This window comes from Schistocerca nitens, chromosome 1, assembly GCF_023898315.1.
Source record: "Schistocerca nitens isolate TAMUIC-IGC-003100 chromosome 1, iqSchNite1.1, whole genome shotgun sequence".
Classification (NCBI taxonomy): Eukaryota; Metazoa; Arthropoda; class Insecta; order Orthoptera; family Acrididae; genus Schistocerca; species Schistocerca nitens.
This window is the reverse complement of record NC_064614.1, coordinates 665,792,695-665,818,002: the sequence shown is the minus strand read 5'-3', so window position 1 is coordinate 665,818,002 and position 25,308 is coordinate 665,792,695. Positions and strand designations below refer to the sequence as shown.

The 25,308-nt window shown below is 41.3% G+C and overlaps 1 protein-coding gene and 1 pseudogene across 1 annotated transcript; one reads left to right on the top strand and one right to left on the bottom strand.

Moving 5' to 3' along the window:
• Positions 1-17,377: 17,377 nt before the first annotated feature.
• On the bottom strand, positions 17,378-24,673 carry LOC126236694 (uncharacterized). Its single transcript, XM_049946194.1, has 3 exons — positions 24,616-24,673; positions 21,672-22,109; positions 17,378-18,426 (listed from the first exon to the last, which is right to left on the bottom strand). The coding sequence occupies exons 1-3, from the start codon at positions 24,619-24,621 to the stop codon at positions 18,133-18,135; spliced, it is 738 nt and encodes a 245-aa protein (XP_049802151.1). The 5' UTR covers positions 24,622-24,673; the 3' UTR covers positions 17,378-18,132.
• LOC126206297 (5S ribosomal RNA) lies at positions 23,897-24,014 on the top strand (annotated as a pseudogene).
• Positions 24,674-25,308: the final 635 nt, after the last annotated feature.

The following is a 25,308-nucleotide window of genomic DNA, read 5'->3' as shown; positions in this document are numbered from 1 at the left end:
GTTCACACCCAGGAGATAGACCGTCGCCGGCGGAATTGCTTCACGGCCATCGCCATCGGATGCTGCTCCATCTGCCCCACCCTTTTCATCATCCGGTGCCGAAGGAAGGCCACAAGTATCGCTTCGCGCCGCATGATGTTGTCTTTTACAGGGTTTTTAGCGGCAGCAGACGGTGGGAGCGAGGCGGGACTGTCCGTCGACTTGGCGCTTGCATGTATTATATTTCAGGTTCAGATGGATTGCAGCGCTGGCATCAAAAACAACTTCGCCTCTGTCACGTGCACGACGATCTTTCAGTGTCTCTTCCCCAGATTCACGGATCCCTACGACAGCGGGGCCACAGCAGCCGCCAGAGGGGGTCATCACTACACCGTGGGACGACCCCATGGAGACGAAACCTCCGTCTCCTCCGCCTCCTCTCGTCCTACCGATGGAGCTGCACTTGGCCACACCGCACCAGACGCCACCTCCTTCATCTGGTTCATGTCATCCTGAAGTGGACGCGTGCTCTTCTGGTCGTTTTACGGGGGACGTTTCCGCCTGAGCGAAGGCCGGATGGCGGGGTACGACCGGAAGCTTCACATCCCCTGCGGCCAGAACTTCCGGTCCAGCACTGCGCCTACGCTCCTGCCTGCCCCTCTGTTGTGCACTCCCTAAATGACGACGGTCCATCGCTTTGAGGGGGGGGGCACGAAGATCAAGAACGATACAGCAGAGATGGCTGTGAGACGACGTCAGCCAATAGCAACCTGCCAAGGACGGCACCACAGCAAGAGCCGCATGTACACGATGAGAAGAAAGGCGACGCGCCTCCTAGCCGCGGCCGCACTAAAGGATAGGAACCAGGAGAGCCGCACTAGAAGTAGAGATGGGGGATCCGCTCTTGAACTAATTCATAGAGTTGAATCTTTCAAAGGAGTGAACAATCAGTGATTCAGAAAAAAAGAACGGTAGCTCCAAACGTTTCCCACGGCAGAGAGAGAGAGAGAGAGAGAGAGAGAGAGAGAGAGAGAGAGAGAAAGAGAGAGAGAGACGGAGCATACCAGCAGCGCCTCTGCTGGTCAGAGCACAGTGCAGCCCACACAACACAGCCAGCGCCGGCCTCTGTCCTGCTTCTACCTTGGCTGCCTGCATTGTGCAGTGCCCCATTGGATTTTGTGTTTCACATATGCCGTGCCGTCTCTGTGCGTCGTCTGCCGTGTGCAGTGTCTGGCGCAGCTTAACTTCGCATCGCAATCTGTCGGCGATCGTTTCAGTCGCACGTCCTGCCCTCTGGGCAGTTGATGCGAGCAACAGGACAGAGAGCCACCTAGCGGATAACATAGGAACTACTTGCAAAAACCTGCTCGCAAGGGAACGGACGATTTGTCTCGGAGCGGGTGAGTTCACCGCTCCCCCCACCCTCGGAACTCGCCCGCTCAACGCTCACCCCACCGTCTCGACTCTAGCCAGAGCGTTGAGCAAAGCGACTCAGGTGTCACTCTGGTCTCTGCGGTCTCAGCTCATGCAGTAATACAGCTCGCGGCTCGACCTGCTCGACTCAGCGCCTCTGCATCGGAGTTCGTCCCCACTGGATATTGTTCTTCGTAGTAATACCCCTATGTATATTACATTATTATGTTATGTATACATCAATCGTTTTTATTTTATTTTTATTTGTTTAAACTGATTAGATTAGGTTCCTGATGACTCCTCTTACCATAGGATTTTTATTATGGACACTCGAATTTACGCTTGAATTACGAGCGAACCGATAAACGTATCGCAAAATGTGATACACCAATATTTTCCTTGTTTTATTCTGCGTAAGGCTATATGCAGCACTTTCGTTTTACAGTCTAATTTATATATTTTTTTCTTATTCTGGTACGGATTTTGCGATTTTAGGCGTCTTTGGAAGGAAACATTCACTTTAAAAATATATGGCTTGCGATGTATTTGTATGAGGTTAATGAAATTTTAATACATTATAGCCAAATATATTGTTAATGTAAATCTCAAGTTACAACATTTTCCGATCACCCAAAAAACCACGATAGTGCAAAATAAATCAATAATCAAAAACTTTGTCATATCATGGAAATTTCAATAAACAATACAAAATTCTTACTCATTATCTGTGTTACTTCAAAATAGGATCAAATAAGATCAAAATACAGGTATAGTACTGGAATAAACCAAGTTTAAAGGGCAATGTGCCTTCCATTTATTTTCTATTGTAAATGAGTGGTGAGTCATGAAAAAGAGCTAATTCATTTCAGGGAGTGAACAGTTCTGATCCAATCTCTGAAAAGAACAGTTTTGCCCATCTCTAACTAGAAGACGAGTAGTGAGTTATGAACTTGTGTGATCTGTATTTAATTGCTTACGTGGAAGTTGTATACATTGAAGAACATTGATTATTTGCATGTCGCCAATTGCTTGAGAAATGTCATTGTAAATCAAAGTTAAGTATTGTCAATTCAGTTACTGCAGTAAACTCCATTAATATGATTTGCTTGTATGTTATCTACCTGTATTACACGAGTGGGCTGGATTCCACAAATTGGATGAATTGCTCAAGAGAAAGAGCTTCACAAATGCACCTTGTCAATAACGCTATGGTCCGTATATGGACATTGCTCAAGCAGTTATTCGGCTTGGCATTGATTGATGTAGTTCTTGAATATCCTCCTGAGGGATATGGTGCTGAATTTTGTCCAATTCTCGCATTAGAAAATCAGAATCCCAGGATAGTTGGAGTGCCCTGCTCAATATGCTCCAAACGTTTTCAATTGGTGAGAGATCAGGCGATTTTGTTGGCCAAAGCTGGGTTTGGCAAGCACGAAGACAAGGAGTAGACAGCCGCGCTATGTGAGGGCTGGCTTCATCTTGCCGAGATTTGTCACCCATCGCTTGCCACGAAAGGCAACAAAATGTGACGCAGAGTATCATAGACGTACCTCTTTGCTGTTAGCGTGGCGCGGATGATAACCAAATGAGTGGTAGTGTGAAAAGAAATGGCATTCCAGACCATCACTCTTGGTTGTCGAGTAGTATGGCAGTTGTAAGTCAGATTGGCATCCCACCACTGTCTGGAACGTCTCTCGACACGTCTTTGATCTGGAATAACATTGACCTGAGTATAATTGCCTTCAGTGATCAGTCTCGCTTTGAACTCAACCCAGGCGATAAGCCAAGGCGTGTCTGGGGACGCCACAGATAGCGGTGCGATACCAACCTGCCTTGCTTTCCGACATCTGGGAATGAAGTTCTTGAGGGCTCTTTTCATATGAGGATTCCTTCGGTTGAAATCCGCTGCACACTCACAGCACAGATATACGTCGATGATATTTTACGGCCTGGTTTGTTGCCCTTCATTGCAAGCCATCCGCACATGGCGAGAGTTTTTATTGTTGTCTGCCAGTTTTCCAAACCCTACTTTGTGCAGGGCCCTCCAACTAGTTCGGGATTTTAACGATCTAACGTGGCAGTTGCACAGAATTTGGCACGATATTCCTCGGGGCGTCCAGCAACTGTATCAATCAGTGCCAAGCCGAATAACTGCTAGCATAAGAACCAGAAGTGGATCAACACGTTATTCATTTACTCTGTTTGTGAAGCTCTTTCTCTTGAATACATGATCCAATTTTTCTGAAACTATTTCTCATTTGTTTGTCTGTACAAGTACGTGACATCTATCAATTTCCGTCCCATTCTGAAATTTCCTTTGTGGTCTGTAGTTTCTTTTGTCTTAAGAATGTATTATGCATTTATTCAGAGAGTGAAACATCTGCAGATGATGTACCGAAACAGTAGATGTGCAGTAACAATTAGAGATGCAAGATGACAATTATTGATCAAATTTGAAGTCTAATGGATTTATAATTTCTAACTCCAAAACCTCAGTGGTAAGACTTACCTCGCATTGTTTATCAGATATCCACACTTCGAAACAACTAATGAACGAATTACCAGCCGGAGGAACAATTAAAGATACAGGGTGACAATTATTGATGTGTATGATATAAAACAGTCATAACTTCTGAACGGTTTGCGTTAGGACGTTCAAACTGCACTGCTGGTTGCAGGGCATGATGGGAAGTAGAGCACACATGCGTGGTTGGTTTAGCGACTAAACCCACTTTCATTTGGATGGGGCCGTCAATATGCAAAATTGGTTCATTTTGGGGACAAAGAATCCTCATTTCGCGATCGAGAAGCCTATTCACTCCCAACGGCTGACTCTTTGGTGTGAAATTCCTTTATGGCACGGTGAGTATCGAAAGGTACGTAAAGGTTTTGGAAAACGATTTCATCCGCATTTTCCAAAGTGACCCTGATTGCGACCAGATGTGGTTCATGCAAGACGTAGCGCGATCTCATCGAAGCAGGAGAGTGATGTCCTGGAGGAACAGTTTGGGGACAGTATTCTGGCTCTGGGGTACCCAGATGTCACTGGCATGGGCCTCGATTGGCCGCCGTATTCTCCGGGCCTGAATGCATGCTACTCGTTATAGAGGGGCTATATCAAAGACAAGAGTACAGTAATAACCCCAAAGCCAATGTTGAGCTAAAAGCAGCCATTCAGGAGGTCATCGACAGCATCGATGTTCCCACACTGCACCGGGTAATGAAGAATTTCGCTATTCGTCTGCGCCACATCATCGCGAATGATGGCAGAGATTTCTAACATATCATAACCTAAATCCGGATATCTGTGTGACATTTACATGTTGAATAAACTGTGTGCACGCCGTAGTTTGTACCTAATTGATGTTTTTTTCATGTAGTTCAATAATTGTCACTCTGTATGAAAGGTTACAGAAAATAGCTTTAGTAACATTCGCTAGTAATATCTGAAAAGGGATAAATATCCTAGGTTCGCTCTTGAGAGTCAATTAGGCAGCTAACATCGTTGTCATATTAAAGTTTAAAAGTTCTATATAGAGTGTAGTCGAATTTTTCAAATGATGCTGATAGATTAGGACATGAGACACTACACATGGAAGGTGTGCTTTGCTATTTGGACAGCAAAATCGCTTATGATAGCTGAAATAGACTCCGTCCGAACAGGACTCGGTAGTCCCAATGGTACCAACCACCCGTCTTGTTATCTTCGGACGATAGACGTGACTGGATGAGCGTATGGAGGGCCATGTGGTCAGTACACACTATCCCGGCCGCTACTTTGCAATCAAATGCCGGCCGGACTTGCCGAGCGGTTCTAGGCGGTACAGTCTGGAACCGCGCGACCGCTACGGTCTCAGGTTCGAATCCTGCCTCGGGCAAGGATATGTGTGATGTCCTCAGGTTAGTTAGGTTTAAGTAGTTCTAAGGGACTGATGGACTGATGACCTAAGAAATTAAGTCCCATAGTGCTGAAAGCCATTTGAATCATTTTTTGCAATCAAATACCTCAACTGGCCTCAGAAAGGCTGAATGCATCCCGCTTGGCGGCAAGTGCTGGATAGGACCGACAGTGCTTAACTTAGGTGAACTGAAGGGAACCGGCGTTTTCACTGTGGCAAGGATTGTTGACTGTAGCTGAAACAGAGAGGCTGTAAAATATGGGTTGGCAATAGCAACAAACTGTTTCTGGAAAAGAGAAATTTCTTATCATCGAATACAAATTTAAATGTTCGGAAACCTTTTAAGTAGGTATTCGGATTAGTTACAGCTACGTAAAGAATTGAAACATGGAGGACAATAAGCGCAGACATGAAGAGAACAGAAGCGTTTCAAGAAAGCTGAAGAGTAGTTGGATAGATCGAACAAATGATAAGGAGAGAAGAGATCGTTAAGGGAACAATTCCTAAAATATCAAGGATTCATCAGTTCGTAATGGAATGAAGTACGGGCGTGTGGGAGATCGTACAAATGGTAGGAGGAGCCAAAATCGTTATTACAGTAACCTGATTCAAATGGATGTACATTGCAGGAGTCATGCAGAGATGAAGAGGTTTGATAAGAACAGATTAGTGTGGACAGCTACATCACATCAGCCTTTAGATTGAAAACATAATCAACAGCATTTTAATTAAACATGCCAGGTATAGTTTAGCTTCTGCTTCAACGTAATGGTCTCTGTAACAGTAGAAAAGCCGCTGAGTTGACCCTGACGTCGTAAGTTCCACTTTAAGGTACATCCTAGTTGTGCCGATAACAGACCCCTGTTTCTCATAGCGTCTACGTATCTCAGTGGGGAAATCATATCAAATACTTTTACTGTTAACACTATGAGCTTTTCTGGAGTCATCAAGATTCTCTTCATACACTCTGAGACAAACAGAAGATGCGGAATGACTTAATTAGCCGAATGGAACGGAAATCGATAGATATAATGTACATGTACAGAGAAACAAATTAATTCAATTTCAGAAAAGCTGCACGACTTGTTGACGAGAAAGAGCTTGACAAATTAACTAAGTCTGTGACGCGTTGGTATCCAACCACCGTCCAGGGCGTCTCAGGACACGTATTCGCTGGTTATTGGGGCTCAGCTGGAATTGGAACTCATCACGGAAGACAACGCTGCTATGGTCAATGAGATTACCGGTCAAAGATGTGTCTGGAGACTTCCAGGACAATCGTGGGATACCAACCTGACACGGTCCGACAACCAGGAGTGATGGTGTATTCATAGCAAGACCCAATATCTGGTTGTCACCCAAACCATCCTTAAAGCACAACGGTACGTTAACCATTTACTACGCCGAGTTTCGTTGCCGTTCATGGCAAGCCATCCAGAGTTTACATTTCACAAGGCAATTCCCGTCCGCAGACTGCAAGATTTCCACTGCTTGCCTAGCTACTTGCCAAGCCCAGTCTTGGCCAGCAAGGTCACCAGATCTCTGCCCTGTTGAGAGCTTTGTGGGCAAGGCCATCGAACAACTCGGGGTTTTTTACGATATACAGCACCGACTGGATAGAATCTGGCACGTATCTATTTCATTTTCTTCAAGGGGAAATTAAAAAAGAAACAACTATTTGAAACCTTCCCGTCTCCTCTATACCTCCTTTGTTAATGATATCCTTCCCTTTTACAATAAACTATGAAACCGTTCCTTAGGATTGCTTTATCTTGCTTAGTAATAACAAATGAAATCTTCCCTTTGAAATTTATTCTCTTTCTCTATCTTCGCATACAAATTTAATTGCTGCTTATTAAAAGTGATTTTCTGATTATTTCGACGAAACATAGAATGTGTCGTCGTCGTGGCCCTCAGTCGTTACCTGCAATAACCCAAAACTGTTCCTTACATTTCTTACTTTTACTGGGTCGCCATCTGACTGCTACATCGAACTGCGACATGAATATACTTACTCTGCTTTACTATACTCTATTAGCTGCTGGTGGGCTTTCATAATAAGTGGCTGTATTTATTACCAAATCTGACGTTATTCTATAATAGCAAGGCTGACATTATTCTACAATTAATTTGACTGAAATTACGTAATTCATAGTTAAACCTTTTCTTGACAACAATAAAATTTTGAAAAGTTTTACGTTGATGGTTTTTGGGATGGATTATAATTAGAAATGCAATATTGCTGGCAAAAGTTCATTATATTCTGAATGAAATGATTTTACAAACGTCCAAATGGGACTTAATTTTTACAATAATCATACATCTAGCAATGCGCAAACATGAGTTTCTCAAAAAATTTATTCAATAATATTACTTCCTCTTATTATAATAGTTAGCTGATGTCTCTGTACATCCGTTTATAATCTCTTGTAAATCATAGCTAGTGGATGGCAGGCACACCACTCCTCTCATCCTCTCGCTTCAGACCTGCTACCGACTCGCTTCACTTCTCGCTTACTACTGACTTCCTACGAACGCTAATGTGCCGTTTCTCCTGCCAACAATGCTTTCTGGTGCAGAAAATCACTGCTACCATTACAAAATGTATCAATGCGCGGTCTTTCCCGCTCATTTCTTAAAATGTATCCATACGCGGTCTCTCCCGCCGTTTTTAAAAATTATATCAATTTGCGGTCTCTCTTGTCACAATACTTTGGTGCAGACATTCCCTGCTACCACAATTATTTCCAACATGACAAATATTAATTATTCCTACTTAATCCTATTAATAAAATATAAACATCTTTCATAAATTGTGATTTGACAATAAACAATAGAAATATACACGTCTTACATATTCTAAATCAGATTGCAAAGACTAATTCTTTTGACACACGTCAAGTTGACATTATGTTCAATAAAATGCAACAATCAGTAAGTACACCACTAATAGGAGCTCATAAATACACAAAAATTACCTACATGGAGAACATATCAGTTAGGATCAGCAATCTATTTAAGAATTCTGAAATAACAATAGCATTTGAAACTAACAATACTTTGCAAAATAAATTAAGACATACTGTAGGTAATGATAACGATAGATTTCTCAGATCAGGGGTTCACAAGATCCAATGTGGTGACTGTAGAAAAATACACATCGGCCAAACAGGCCGGGGCTTTACTACACGATACAAAGAACGTACATCAGGTACTGCACGAGCAAAATCAGTCTTTGGCCATCACATAACTTTTAATAAGCATGCCGAAGGGACGGTACAACTGAATTTGCAAGTCCATCATTACGCTAATAACGGCTTATTATTAAATATTTTGGAGGAGATCGAGATAAATGCCCATTATAGAGATGAACCGTCAGTGCTTCTCAATGAACAGTTAGATTTTCGTGAAACACATCTTTATAATCTCTTTGACGAAATTCTATGAACACATATGTACTCTTTTGTCCAGAAAATCATAGGACCCAGTTGTATCCATGACAGAAATGTACCTTAGAACAGTATGTAAATATTTATATCACAGTTTTAAACTTTCAACTAGAAATATTACGAAATATGACTCAATTTTTTTCAGCTTTATGACATTTAAAAAAATCTATTTAATATCATACCACTCTGCAGCTGATCATTTCCTCATTACATATATCTCCAGTGCCAAATAATGTTAATATAAGACAGACAGACTGCATCTAGCATAGATGTATACTTGCAGTCGAGTTACAACTCACATATCGATATGATACCGCAATGCCATAGACCTCCACAACATCATTGACTTTTAAACCATTGTGGTAGTACCACTTTAGCCCATAGAGAGCACACTGAGTATACATCGTCTGTTCAGTTATTCTAAAGCTTTTAATTGATATTTTATACAATATTTAAGTAATTCCATGGTTGTTAAGAAATATTTTGTACATAACTATTTTTATGTTATTATTGTACTTTGTTATTTTTTTACGTTTTGACGATTATGTGAACCCATTTTATAATGATTGGTTGACGTGAGGTGGAGGGAGAAGAGGTAGGTAGAGCATCTTCGTATTTAAGCGTATGCTCGTCACTTGCTGGCACCAGTTGACATCACAGCAGCTGAGAAGAGGGCTCCACCTACAGTCTTCGAAGGATGCCATGGGTATACCATGTCATATTGTATTTTATCCTTATAAGCATTTTGTCATATTTTATCGTCAATATAGTAAGGTTTCTATTACTTTCTAAATTAAATTACAGACCTGAGGATGGTCGTGTGATACGACCGAAATTTTAAAAAGAAAAATTTTAAAAATTTTTGATCACTGATCCAAAAATGTTTATTAAAATATATCCTCTTCATTTCACACATTTTCATTGATATGTTATAGACCAAACAAGCCACAACATCCAATAAACCAACAATGGGGTAACACGCTTCAGCGGTTAACACAACATTAAACAACCAACAGCTGGGGAACTGAAAGAGGAGCACTCTGCAGTTAGCACAGCAAACTAAGAGGACCCTCATACTTGTAGCTCACATACAATGTCACCCTCATCTTTCTTGCCTCAACAACATATTTTTGTTGGCTGTGTATCCATAGTTCATCTTATTAGCCTTCTGGGAGTAGTGCAACATATTGTTTTGGCGTTAAACTGTACTAATTCACTGCAAGCTCATTTTTCATAAAAAGTGGATCCTTATCTTTTTTTTCCCTAGACTCTTCACATCTTTCATATAAAAATTGGTATATGTTGCAATCCATATATTTCGTGTATCATCCAGTTGTAGAAATTTACACCAAAACATGTTTCTTGGAAAAATTTAACAAGCAGCAGACCTCTGTCATATGTTGATTCATGGTATGTTCATGATCCAGTTAGAAGACTATTATTAGGTTCTTCTTTTATCTATTCCCTAACGACCAGTTGGTATTTATAAACTATCCTAATTTTGCTCATTGACTTCGAAGTCGTCTTCCTTTTTCTCCATTTTCTGTGAAATTGAGGACTACCGTGGAGATTTTACCGTTTAACATACATTATGATGAAAAAATCATTCACCATATTGTTCTGGTAACGGGAAACTCTCCTAGAAATCCGTCTGGAAGGTATGTCACAACTGACGGGACATGATGCACTCAAGTTGCACAGCAAACATTATGTACTAATACAGTGCATTCAACAGGTCACTGTATTTCTACGTCGTCTTCCTGATGGACTGGGATACGAGACTGTGTCATATCGTCATCAGTGTCCAAGTGGTAAGAACGTACACTATTTTCTTAATACAGGGCTTAACAACTGGCCGGTTTTGAGCGCGAGTACTCGCGTCTGCTCAGGCACATGCTCGCGAGCAGGTGCAAGGTCGCGGAGTAGGGAGGGAGGGAGGGGAGGGAGGGGAAATGCGCGCGCACGTTGGAATGTGATCTCGCGTTCTTAGCAGATTTAACCAGCCATCTGAATGCTTTGAACATTTTACTACAAGGTAAAGATCTGCTAATTACTCATTTCATAGATCGAATACGGGCTTTTAAAATGAAATTGACACTTTGGTTGAGTCAGCTGGAAACAGGAAACCTAGCTCATTTTCCTAAATTATCATCCATGCAAGATGTTCACAAAGACTGTGAACGTTATTCGTATAGTTTAGTTGATCAGCGCTTTCAAGATCGGACAGCACTAGACAGTGATTTTGATCTGTTCTCTCCATATTCAGTGAATATTTAAGAGATTTGTCCTGAGCTGCAGCAATAAATTATTGACCTGCAGTGTGACAGAGAATACAGAGACAAATTTCAGAACAAGAAAAACATTTTGGAATTCTACAGATACTGCCCTCACTATAGATTTCCTCATTTGCACAAACTGGCGGCTACAATAATATCAATGTTCGGTTTCACGTATGTTTGTGAACAACTGTTCTCTGCAATGAAATGTAACAAGACGCACCTGAGAAACGCATTGTCTGATCGAAATTTAAACTGCACGCTGCGCCTAAAATGCACAAGAACAATTACTCCGATCATAGACGCAATTGTAAAGGGCAAAAAGTACAAGATAACCGAGAATCCCACACTTCAGTGACACCTTTTATTGTGTAACAGTTCACAAATTAATGCGAATGTAGAGGCATACACTAAGCTAATAAAATTATGTGGCATGTGTACATTCTCCTTTATTTGTTTCATTTGTCGCAGTAATAATTCGTGAGTGATATCCCGGCAGGTGGCCACGGATTTACATTGACTGGCGGCAGCTGTTGTGTGCCCCACGTGACTTTCCCCACTCTCCGCTCTGGTGCGGTAGTGGGGGTAGCGTGCTCGGACTGCTCCGTGCTCGCGCCTTGCTGCTCACAGCTTGCTCCGCGAGCACGTATGTTGTGAAGCCCTGTCTTAATATCTTTGACGATGTGCTGGTTCATTAATCTGTCTCCTTTCACCTTTATTTATGTTGTATTTATCAGCAAATAATCATTTGCTTTTATTCTCGTCTATGTTTCCTTCCTATCACAAATAAAACAACATTTTGGTAGAATTGTACAAGTCTTAAAGAAATGTCTACCCAAATATTCTGTTTTGTTTGGTAACGTAATACATCTGTTTCACCAGCTGCGACATAGTGGCGTATATGAACAGTGATCCAATACTGTCAAATGTTCTTTTGACGATGACTGGTTTCGGTCAGTAATGACTGAAGATGGTCATTGGGGACTGAAACCAGTCATCGTCAAAAGACTAGAACAAAAAACATTTAATAAATCTGTTGTTACTAATATTCTTTTTTGATACGCATTAGCATCAACGCTATTGTTTCTGTTATTCTGAATGTGTATGATGCAATAGCTTTAGTGCAGCTTCGTGTAAACACGGGAGTAACATTTGATTATGTTAATTTATATTTTAGGTTATTCACATTGTTGTATCGGTTTCATTATTTTGCAGCACTTTGTAATATAATTTCACGTAAATATTTTTACATTTTACGAGCATTTGATTATTATGTTTTGGCGCCAACTGGTGATGACTTATTGAACAGTGTTTTTAGCAGTTTAGTTACTTTTCTTATCTATTAGTTATCTGCCGCTTAACCTTTTACGATTGTGTCCTGAGTTTCTCCGCAGTTAATCATGGCTTTCTTCAAATTAATATGTAACGAGTAAATTGATATAAAACGGAAATTTCTTGCACAGACTTAAGCTGCGCCACCGATAAGCAGGCTATCTGCCCTGTGCAATTGTTCATCTTAAACTTTGGAGGAAGTATTTCCTCAGGTGTGTATTGACGTTATTCACTTCACTTGTAGTTTGCAATTGTGACTTGGTACGTGCCACACTGAATTTGATTAAAATGATTTCATCAACTGCGTTACTTGGTATGTATTACTTCTGCTACCTAAAGTATAATGTGTGACACGTGTTATTTTACAACTTTTTGATCTGGATTACCATGGGCCTACGAATGATTTGTAAAATGTTGTTTCGACAGATCACCTGATGATGGGCTACAGCTGAACTGCGTAATATAATGAAGACGCTCAACTGACTTCTGTTGACTGCTATCTGCGACCTGCTACCCGTCGCCCAGGACGTACACACGCCATCAACATCATCATCGCCCATGCCAGACCCCACAGTTTTCTGGAGTCCACTATTGGCAGCCACTGCTGCCCTTCGTCGCTTCTATGCTGCTGTGCTGACCACAGCACCTGACCAGCCACTATCATAGACCAGTGGAACACGCACCGTCTCTCTCTTCTGGCAGGCTACTGCTGACATCCACATGCTGCACCGTCAGGTTCGTCAAGGCATGAAGGCTACTAACCCCCTCTACAGCCCTGTCGCCATTGTTGTAATTGTCAGTGAATAAAGGACTAACTGAAGTAGCATTGCTTCCATGACAGTCGACCGTTCGACACCTGCCACTATTACACTACAGTTGGACTACCATACAGCCTGACTTCTCACAGCCAGATGCACCTTCTACCATTGAAGTCACTCATCATGGCATGCTATAAGTAGTATCAGCAGCTTTTGACAGATGGCAATGGCTAGGTTATGTACATAATCACCACATCAAGCTTGCAGTTTCGACATCAGAGTGCGGTTAAAGGATCTGTTATTTCCTCTCTCTCCTTTTCATATGCTCGGGGGTGACAGGGAAAGCTGTCACAAGAACTGATGTTTCTGAGGGCTGACGAAGGTACCAGCCTTTCTCAGTTCAGAGGGATGATGGCATAGGACCTGAGATATGCATGCAATCTGTTGGTCCACAGAGGATCATATTAAGTCGTCATAAGTTCCGGCACTTTAGCCATTTAGATAAACAGTGTATGGAGCAAAAATGGATGATGAATAGATGAAATGACTAAAAAGCGATCTGTTATTGTCATTTGCCAAAGTCATAACGATAAGTGATGTCTTGGTTTCTGCTACTGCAGTGGTTGTGTAATTTGTACCTACTTTCGGCGGAAACCCGACTAACCACTGGAGTTTCCTGTATGTCAATCACCTGTGGACTAGGTTAACATTATAAAACAGGAATTTTTTTAAAATGCAGCCAAAGAACGTTGTATTTGATGCCGAACTAGAGTAGGGAGTACTGATGAATGTTGTGGACATTTGTCACACCATGAAATGAGTTGTGAGGTTTTTCAGAAACACAAATGTTCGACAATTTGATGGACCAGATTCCATGAAGAGGAGAGGAAGATTGCACCAAGGTCTTATCTGGCTCTGATGAAGGGTCTTACGACATCACAGCAAAACAACATTGTAAGGAAAGGCATCACTGCCCACCGTTGTAACTGGTGCCCTGATACGAGGCGGACGTTGCAGAATGCGCTTCTGAAAGGAGAAGCTCCGATACCTTTACAGTGCCTCCAGAGCTATGAAATTAATGACAAGACGGAAATACTGGAGCATGGTGTCATGTTTGTCCTCAAAGGCTAAGCCTCACGCTTAGAATTAGAGGGCAAAACCGCTGAAATTGCAGAAACGAGAGCTGATCTGTGTAATATAAATTCCGATAATGGCCATTTATCTGTCCTGTCGTCGTCGCCTTGCGTGGGCCGGCACCTTTACTGTCTCAGTGCAGGCACAAGTCGCCATCGTCAGCCACGACGAAGAGCGCGGTTTAATCCCACCTGCCCTTGTTTGCTTCCGCCGAACGCAGAAGAAGACCATCAGCTGAAGCCACTTTCTGCTTCCACCACTGTCCTGATTCACCACCTCTGCTAGTGTCCTGACCGATGCACCTTGACAGCAGCCGTCATCACCGCGGCGGAACACCCAGTGTGCCGTCCTTCTGGCGGGCTACTGCTGACACTTCAACCTGCCACATCGGCCATGGCTGCCGATGTAACAGACACTTATTGATCGCCTCTAGCTCTTTCCCCAGAGCCGTAATTGTTATACAATAAAGACCAAATTCAACCAGTACTGTTTCCATAAAAGTCCAGTACCCAACACCTGCCACCGTTCCTCTGCAACTACGCCCTGGAATGTGAACTGCAATACATACTGACCTGTGACAGCCAGATTTACCTTCCATTGCGGTCACTGACCCTGGACACATTACTACAGCTGTAAGGTAACGTCCACATAATAGAATGAGATGTTGTGTGGTAACTTGCGCCGCAGGGGTCACCATGGTGCACTGTTACCAACCTCAGCGAAAATTAGTGTAATAAAAACGCCAGCGAATAGAGGAAAGGATATCAGGGAAGTGCAGGTGTTTGAAGTAGAGTTTGAACTTTACACCAGTGAGTTGTTAGAGAATGGGTATTTGCCCAGTCCAATGGAACGGGTGTTAAGAACCCAACGTAAGGTTCATACAGACCAGCAGCAGTCTACCAAATCCAAAGTTTTCCTCTCGTTCAAAGACGCAACACGGTGAAGTTGTGGAGACGTGTATACGGTTCTAAGACAGAACGAGAGATAAACGCCTGGATGAAAATAGAAGCAAGTATAGAAGTTGAAGAGTGCATCGATCAGCTGTTATGGAAGACACTTTAAACTTTCAGATCATCAGACTGAACTTCATAAAGTTCGTGTCCTAGCTATCAGAACCGGAACCAGTGACTGACAATGCCCAATTCCACGTGATGTTTGGAAACAAATGACGTCATGCCTCTGCAGGGGAACACATGGAAACGAACTTCTACTGTTGACAAAATCGATCCACTGTGTCTATTTGACAATGATAGACACTAAAATCCCCATTGAAAATGTCCTCCACAGGTAGTGGCGAAATGTTGGGCTTATACAAGAAATTCATTTTATCACGACATAATAGCCGAAATTATTACATTTACGGCTGTGACAGTTTACATTTTACTATTTATGTATTTGTTTAATATATTGTTACGTGTGTCGAATATGTGTCTTTCATAAGCATGTTATTTTTGCAACATGGACATGAAAACAGCATTTACTGAAATAATATAAATATAACTTTTTGAAAATTTGTCATGTCTGATTTCATCTTGATGAAGTCACTGGCTTTCAGAAAATGGGCTATGGAGAAGGAGGTTGGATGAGAAAGCGTCTTCGACAGTTGGTGTGGTGTTAGAATGCTTCTTTTTAATTGTAGAATCAAGTTTTTTACTTTCCAAGCTAAGCTTGTCAAGAATTACGCTGACGAATCCAGTACGGTATGCTGCAGAACAGCATCAAAACATTACATGTACTTATCACTAGGCACGAGGCAACTTGCTACAGTGTTTCCTGAAATTTACTACAGGCCTCAGTTTATAACTGCATTCAGTAACAACTCCAGTATGTCACATATACAGTTTCCATATCCACTACACTGAAGAAACATTTTGAATTTTACGAATCGCGTGTATTGTGTTTTATCTGAGTTCACTGGCAGTCCATTTACAAGAAAATCTTATTAATCTTTTATAAAATGCTATTTACATTTTTAAATACTGAATTTGCCCCATTATGTTTTCATGCTCAGCCGAGGGATCTGATTCTCATATGAGACGACACGTCATTCAGCGATATCTATAACAAGAGTGAACGCAACATCGAACCATGTGGTACACCTAAAGTGATACTCCCCATTCTAAAGATGTCTCGTCGTCTACATTCCTCGTTTTCCTTAATGCAACAGCCTTTATCCTATTCGGATGAAAACCAGCAAGTTAGCTGTTAAAGTAATCTTTCAGCTTCTCCAGGAGAAGACTGTGAGCTGCCCAATCAGGTTATTCTGATAAGTGATAGAAAATGCTTCCTCCAACGCATGGAGATCTGTAGGTCATTTAACAATAATGTCAAGATTACTTATGAACCCCACAGATCACTTAGGATAAGACAACAAAAAGAACTGAACCTGTCATCTGTTTTGTTGAATGGACAATGTATTATTTCGTAGATATTCATTGCCAGACTCAATCTTCAAGTAACCCTAAATCAGGCAAAGAGAAATAAATCATCCATTCAAAGCTCAGTCATTGGTAACTGTTTTATACCTTCAGTGTTTTTCTCATGTTTCGCGAAATCCTGATGAACGAGTTTATTTTATGCACATTTAGTCCTTGTTAGTATTTAGAAGAAAAGAATTCTGTTAGAGGGATATTATCTGACTCATGTCTATAATAATACGCATTCATGTCGTAATAGACATTTTCTGTTGGAAGTTCCAGACATGGGTTACAGTTTGTGGGTCTGTTCTTCAACATCCTATCTGTCATCGAAGATGTTGTCGTTGATGTGAACATTTCTCATAATATTCTTTCCCTAGATTTTTTTGCTATGATTCAGTTATGTGAAATTGACTTCTTCAGTTTCCTGCAATTCTATGTTTCAAGGAGAAAAGTAAATATTTTTCTCTTTCAATATGGTAACGTAGACGGTAACAGTCACTCAATTATTAAATGATTAAAATGTGATTAGGCTGTCGATACACTCTTTTCAAGTTATATGTAATTCTGAGCTAAGCACTGCAGTAGCAACGCTCAAGAATTACACAACAAATGACTAGAATATTTTCCAGTCTCGCTGTGAGTCCACAAATAACCAATTTTCGCAGTGGGGCATAAGTTTTAGAACTGGTAAGGCACTGATGAATAAATGAGATTCCATTTCATCAACTGTATAAAATTTTTATTAATATGTGCACAACATAACATCAGTAATTAACAAGGAGATACAACATATTCACAACAAATGTTTCAATTACATGTACTACACAATGTCACAGTCTATCAAGATTTGTAACACAAATCACCTACAGCAACAAGAACAGGAGGAAAACAAAAAAGCAGTGGTAATATCAGAAAAGTTGGGACTCAGTCTCATCTGCTACAAATTAAAAACGCAAAGTGACTTGTAAAAGATCAGTTCACTTCACTTGACACTAACATGTCAACTGATAAAAATATCAAGAAAGTTTGCCACATTAGTCTCATTTGAGATGCGAGATGTGTTGTGTATGGTTCGTAATCAGTTTCTCTACATGTGTAAGAGTTGTCACAACCGATGTAGTACAGGAAAGTGGACATTTCGTTTTTGTTATAGTCACATATACCTTCGTTTGTCAGTGATTTTCCATTATGCATTCATTTATTGAATACGAAAATTGCAAAATATATTGGAAGCCATACAGAAAGGATATGTGGGGAATGGAAGGATAAATTTGTGGAATATATACGTTAGTATTGCCCTATTATATATTTAGGACATAAACTGTGTTGATAACAGACACTGAAACGCTTCCCTGGAATAGAGACACTGCACAACAATCTATCATGGAGACCGGTTTGAGATAAAAAGAACTGGGAGATAGCCTCTTATTGGTGGCTTTGAGTATTAGCTGTAGGAGGGATCCGCGGGGGGTTTAGTTAACACGCACAAGCTCGGGTTGGCCGTAGGTGTAGATTGGTGCCCCAGCTGGTTGCACCTCCTGGTACTGGAAGCGCGCCAGGTATCCGGGAGCGAGTGCTGGCTGCTGCAGGGCAGACAGTTCACTGGAGGCGGCGCGCTGTTTCTCCGAGGTGGGGGCGGCTGCTGCGGGGGCGGGCCCGTGGCTGTAGGCTATGCGGTGCAGGCGGCCGTCCGGCTGCAGCACGTAGTACACGCCGCTCTCCTCTGCCTCACGTAGCGCCGCGTTGCGGCCGCCGGCGAAGCCGAACTGTGGGTAGGTCAGTGGTCTTTAGTATGGAGCGTGGCTAGCTTTCTCGAACAGTGCAGTATGGTATGGAATCGAAAAACAAGCTGTGACCATAAAGAACCTGGCAGCATTTCAAATCTAGGTGCCTCATGTAGTTGTTAAAACGTGGTATGTGGTCAGATACATATAACACGGTAATAGGAGCTGCTGCAAAGTACGGATGAAAGGTATATGCCCAACTTATATCAGAATAAATGTCTGTGAGATATATTATAGGGGGTCTACGTAAAGAATTAACTTGGCGAAGGAAAGAACAAGAGTGGTTGAAAAGTTTGGTATGCTAAGAAAGGAAAACTTAAAACATATTATTTAAGATGGTGGCTGTGTTGCATATGAGCTGCAGCCTGCACTTTGAAATACATTATTTTTAAGTGAAACATACTTTCTTTGTACGATGCAGTCTCTTGTTAGCTTTCACTTCGTCAAACTTTACTCCTGCGAGCAGATCGTCTCCCTCAAATATGTTCTGGGAAAGTGCACAAAACAGAGTAACATGCCTGTACACATAACCATTTAGATTTCACTTTTAACGGTCGATGCATTTCTGAGAAATTCGATTTGGAATTTTCTTTTATCGAGCGTTCATCAAATGTTGCTCACATTCTTCACAAAGAAAATCCTCCATGGAAAATATATCGTACCCCCATTTCCCGACTAAATTGTATACGTTTAATCGCCGAATATCCAGTAATACATTCTGCACATTCTCGTTGTTTTCATTTGTCATTATAGAGATACATGTTAATATCTGGAAGAGAAACATGACTACCTAACACTCTCCAAATATTGTTTAAATGCTGAAACTGGTTGAACAGACACACATCAGTCCATCACTATTACCGAAACATTTCCGTCGAAACAAATGACAAGGTACCTGACAAATATGAAGTATCATATTTCCAAAACTTGTCTTCAGATCCGACTCGCTGGTGTAGCTACGTTATTGAACAACAACTATCAGATTAGGAATGGTATTCTTATGCTTTTATGTAGAGCTTAAACTGGCACTGTAAGGTAAAAAGACATAGATAAATTAAACAATGTGGAATACACAATACAAAGAGAAGACTAATATTTTTTTTCAGCGCTGCACTTGGAAGAAATGAGTGGATACACATTTAAGTTTGTTTCAGTTTTGTGCCATGAGGGATTTCACCGTACGGTACAGGTGACTTTTAAGTCTTTATCGCAGATTCACATTTTATAATGATCTTTATAGTAGTGAGTGTAGGGACTGTACTGTTTTATAGCAAAGAAATGAGGTAACATGATGCTCTTTACGCCCAAACAGGTGAACGTTTTGGTTGTCAGTTGATTCTTTTTAGGTAATAAGGATGTGTTTTCCTTATAAAAGGTAGAACTATACTAAAATGGATTATTTCAGCTATTTAGCGGAGTACTCCCAATGGTGGATACATGCACCCAGTTAAAACTCTGACTCAGACTGTTAGGCCTCACCGTCGCTGACAGTATAGTCCCTACTGCGCTGCTGGAATATACATCACAGACCCACTCGAATCTTCAAGTTTGCACTTTTTGCTCAACAATTTTTCAGTTTACCTAGGACAGAAATATTGAAAAATTACAGCGAAAATATGCAGGTATTATTACAATTGAAAGGAAAACAGCCCTCGGTCACTATTTTTAACAAATTAACCAGGTTTCAACACTGCTAGGAGTGTCTTCCTCAGAATGTAAATCAAAGAATGGTCTATATTCTATAACATGGTCACAGAATTATGACTAAAATCGTATGATACGGTATAAGTACGGAATCAGCGTAAAAGACTGGTAGTACTTATATGTAATTTCTGTGACCATGTTATAGAATACAGACCATTCTTTGATTTAAATTGTGAGGATGACATTCCTAGCAGTGTTGAAACCAGGTTAATTTCTTACAAATAGTGACCGACGGTTGTTTTCCTTTCAATTGTAACTATTCGCGGTCTCTGAACGTGCAGCCATGAAAAAAATTTTGCAGGTATTACTATCAGTTTTCTGACGTAGATTGAACTGTTGTTCCTCAAAAATGTCCTCCACTGAGGCACCCATTGAAAATTCAACAATGTAATAATGGAAGGAAGGCTGCTTAGGCCTATCTGTGGGAAGCTGTCTCATAATTAATCATCTGACGTACTGTTTGCGAAATAAAGTATATTTTTACACTGAGACAAGTTAAAGGTAACTTAGGTTGCTTCAGAAACGGAAGTTCTTTACTACGCATGATCCTACTGGAAGTATTTCGAACTGGCTTACCCAGTCAGTTATGGAGAGACTAATGTTTCAACACTGATTTGCAGTCAATGCTCAGCATAGAAGTTTTGATAAATAGAGAGATTTCTCAGACCATAAAAAGTTTGATAAGTAACAGAAATAATCCTACAACTTCAAACTGAATATGAAACCATTAGCTTTTAGTCTGACAGTTTCCAATAATCCTAATGGCTAACATCATCTGAAAAAAGTATCTAAAAGGTTGAAAGGAAAGAAACGCGAGTGGTTTTCTAGGTAGTTTTTTTTTCTGTGGTCTTCGGTCCAAAGACTGATTAGATGCAGCTCTCCACATTTGTCTATCATGTGGAAGTATCTTCAACTCTGTGTAGCTATTGCACGCTGTATGCACTTGCTTGTTTGCTGTAGTAATCCGTCGTACTAATTCTGCGATCTGTATCTTCATCTTTCGTCGCTGGTTCCTTGGTTACCCAAATAAAAATACTGGTCAACTATCTTCATTAGTATTTCACTGTCTAACCTGACTCCTTCAGAATCTTGTGACTTAAAAGTGTACTTCACCACTCCTTCATTTTATGTGTATATTACAAGGTACTGAAAGGAAAGAAACGCGAGTGGTTTTCTAGGTAGGTTTTTTTTGCTGTGGTCTTCGGTCCAAAGACTGATTAGATGCAGCTCTCCACATTTGTCTATCATGTGGAAGTATCTTCAACACTGTGTAGCTATTGCACGCTGTATGCACTTGCTTGTTTGCTGTAGTAATCCGTCGTACTAATTCTGCGATCTGTATCTTCATCTTTCGTCGCTGGTTCCTTGGTTACCCAAATAAAAATACTGGTCTACTATCTTCATTAGTATTTCTCTGTCTAACCTGACTCCTTCAGAATCTTGTGACTTAAAAGTGTACTTCACCACTCCATTTTATGTGTATATTACAAGGTACAGAGGTGAAAGAAGGCAAGGATACTTACGTTAGCTTGTTCCGTTGTGGTGGGAACCTCGGTTGTGGTGGTGGCGGCCTCAGTGGTGGTCGTGAACGTGGCTGGTGGGGGACCATACTCGTTGGGCAGGCGGTACAGCTCAGACAGCCGAGAGGGTTCTGGTGCCGGGATGAAGAACTGTCTGCCGAATTGGGGGGAGCCCGCTGCATACAGTGGCGACAAGGACAGGGGTGCAGAGAAGGCAGGCTGCGCCTGCGACTGGGCGAACGCCTGAGGCTGCTGTTGAGGCTGAGGCTGGGGCTGAGGTTTGGGTTGAGCCTTAGGTTGAGCCTTGAGTTTGGGCTGCGCCTGCTGGCGCTGGAACTGGGCCTGAGGTTGAGGCTGACCGAAGGGCGCGCCGTAACTGTTGGAGGGCGCCTCCCCTGCCGCCATCGCCGCCAACGACACCGCCACCAGGAAACCGAGCACCTGCAACAGGTGGAGCTGCATTACCGTATGTTCAGCATTCTGTTTCTTGGTGATTTGGCTCATTCCTCAAACCCTGTTCATACTCTCAGAATAATGTTTCAGACACCACTTCTATATTTAGACCTTCTTTTTTATTCTAAAAACTACTCTACTACACATCAGAACTGGATCATTTCCCCATCCCCTTATCTGTGTTCTGTTGAAGGATACTAGACACGAGTCTAGAGCCGATATGTCTCCCATTTTTCCGTGATCATAAAATAGGAACTACATGGGAGGAAAGTTTTCCACGTTCATGGTCATCCCAACCTTAGTTCTAAAAACATAAGATTCTTCGTAACGCACATGACTGTAGAGTCTCCAATTGTTATAAATATCTGCGACACTTTTGCGCCAGTAAAATTTCCTAAGACTTGACCAACTTCCGTTGTGTTAACAAATGAGGCACTCCACGACAATTTTACACAATATTTATCCACTACATAACTAAATTTTGTCAAAGTTTTCCCCAATTTTCTTATTTTGAATTTTATTTCATTTTTATTTAATTAATGTATAAAAATTTTAAATCGCAGCATTTGAGACTGATGCTCAAATAGTTCCTGATCATGGTTTCTTGAGCCAGATAAAGAGGACACTTATTTGATAAAGTTTTTCATCATTTCATTCCATTCAATAAGCTGTTAATCCTGATAACGGTACTAGGTACTGAAGTATGTCAGTTACATCTGCAAATTTATTTAAATTTAATTCGTTGTTCTATAGAATCTGTTAACTATTCTTGTACATAATTCGTTATAGTTCTCTTCCTACCCTTCCGTTTCTTGAATTGTTCTCTCTCTCTCTCTCTCTCTCTCTCTCTGTCTCTCTCTCTCTCTGCACCCTATCAACAAATACATCATTTCAATCATCATAAAATTAACTTGCCATCTTCAGTCAGGATGGAAAATGCCTTTCCGGGAAAACTCCATTTACAATAAAGAACAAGAAGAAGACTATGTTTTCCCATTTCAGGTAGGTATTTCTGTTTTTATACTTGCTATAAATTTGTGGGTAAAATCGAATTCTATCAAAATTTGGTTTATATGTAACATTCGAACTGAAACATTTCAGTGAATCTTTAGGGCACGATAAACACGGTGTCTATACTGCCGTAGTACTTCCATACCAGCAACAAACATCAATTAGGCGTACTGTAAACATCCTAGCCATCTCTCTTTAACTTTTTTAACTTCAACTGCTCTAATAGTTCATTCCCTGGGATAATACTTTACATTTTTTCAATACTTCGGTCTTGTATATTTTCATATGCACTGATAACAAGGCTGTTTAGCTATTTATATTCCTGACACGTTGCGGATATCTGATGTACAAACAGAAAGATAAAACATATTATGAAACTTATAACATTTTTTTAACATTGAGCATATATGAACAGTAATAACAAGAAGTGTTCTGCTGCTTTTTGTAGAGTGAAGCAGCGGAAAAGAAGCATTGCAGAGGTTTTTTTTACCTACAGTTACTTTTTTCGGTTCAATCGCTTTCCACTGCGAACTATTTTCGCAGTTTCATACTAATACTTAATGCCTGGAAGGACATTTTCCACCTATAAAGGACATTTTCTGTCCTTTCGCTCCTGTGAATACTGTTAGGAAGAATATTTGTTTTATCTATTCTCTATTCATTCTTTCGACTGATTTGGTTCCGGTCTCCATTTGCATCATTATTATGCCAGATACGTGATTTCAGCATACCATCTACATTTAAGCACAATTATAATTTATGTAGGCAACGGCCTTGCCGTAGTGGATACACCGGTTCCCGTCAGATCACTGAAGTTAAGCGCTGTCGGAAATGGCCGGCACTTGGATGGGTGACCATCTGGGCCGTCATGCGCTGTTGCCATTTTTCGGGGTGCATTGCGCCTCGTGATGCCAATTGAGGAGCTACTCGACCGAACAGTAGCGGTTCCGGTCACAGAAAACCATCATAACGACTGGGAGAGCGGTGTGCTGACCACGCGGCCCTCCTATCCGCATCCTCATCTGAGGATGACACGGCAGTCAGATGGTCCCGATCGGCCACTTGTAGCAACACATATGGAATTAGCTCACTCCTTATCCAAGCAAAATTTTTCCACTGATCTTCATCGTCACCTAGTACATCCTACATCTCACTTTCAGTTTTTTTTTTTTTTTTTTCGTTAAGTATATCCTATCATGTGCATGAAATGCAAAATCTGTCGCCAAACGCAACATTGAATCCGCTGATATTTAGGGTGCCCTGTAACAAGGCAGGTTTACAACTGAAATTATCTACATAATTTCAACAATAAATTCAGAACGTAAAATACTGCTCAACGTCGCTCGTAAACAACTTCAGGGGCAACGTGGGAATTTGTACACGGAATGGAACAACAGTATATAGATTGTCCAATATGTAAATGCGATGAAGCCAGGACACTGCCGCTGACACCAAGGCAAGGGAGGAGAAGCTAAGAACTCACCTTCATGTCTGCCGTTGGGCTTGCTGTACGTGGAAGCCTGGAAGACTGTGATGTCGGACCGCTGTATCGGGTGCCTTTTATAATGCTCCGAACTCTGGCGAAGCTAAGGTTACGCCACGAGGCAGCAGCCCATTACGCGTCCTGCAGGTGTCGCGTGCGTTGCGAAACGACCATGGGTCAAGGTGCATTCAGAGCCACGCAAAGCGTTCGTCCTGTGTGCGGCAGTTCCAGTACTTAGAGGTATATTTGTAAGTATCATTCTGAATACTTCTCAACAAATTTTGAACTTCAAAACCGAGCTGAATCTCGTTTTAGATTATCAAGATACACTGATGGAAATGGAATGTGTTACAGGTTGAAGCTCCAGCCCGATTCTTGCTAAACATCGTGGAGATGTTCACCAGATAACCTGTACCAAATGAAGTCCATCATTGTGGCTCGTGCCCGAGACACATTCAGTGTTCTTTCGTGAAGAATGCAGGCTACAGACTGCTATAAAACTATACGTCTTTCTACAGCATTTCAGACATTTACAGTGGTTGACAGATCAGAGGAGCAGGCAGGTCAGCTAACAAATATTTCTCATATCTTCCGTGGTGTCAGCTGCTCGAGTATGCAGGTTGGTAGGCCAGTCATGTAGGATATGACAACAAGGTTTACCACTCTTGCCGCATACTAGTCAACATCCAGCAT

What these genes read in the sequence shown, in the direction of transcription:
- LOC126236694 (XM_049946194.1), bottom strand. An exon ending in CCACAACGGAACAAGCTAAC is followed by an intron (nt 18,427 to 21,671) that starts GTAAGTATCCTT and finishes ACCTACCCACAG; the next exon opens with TTCGGCTTCGCCGGCGGCCG.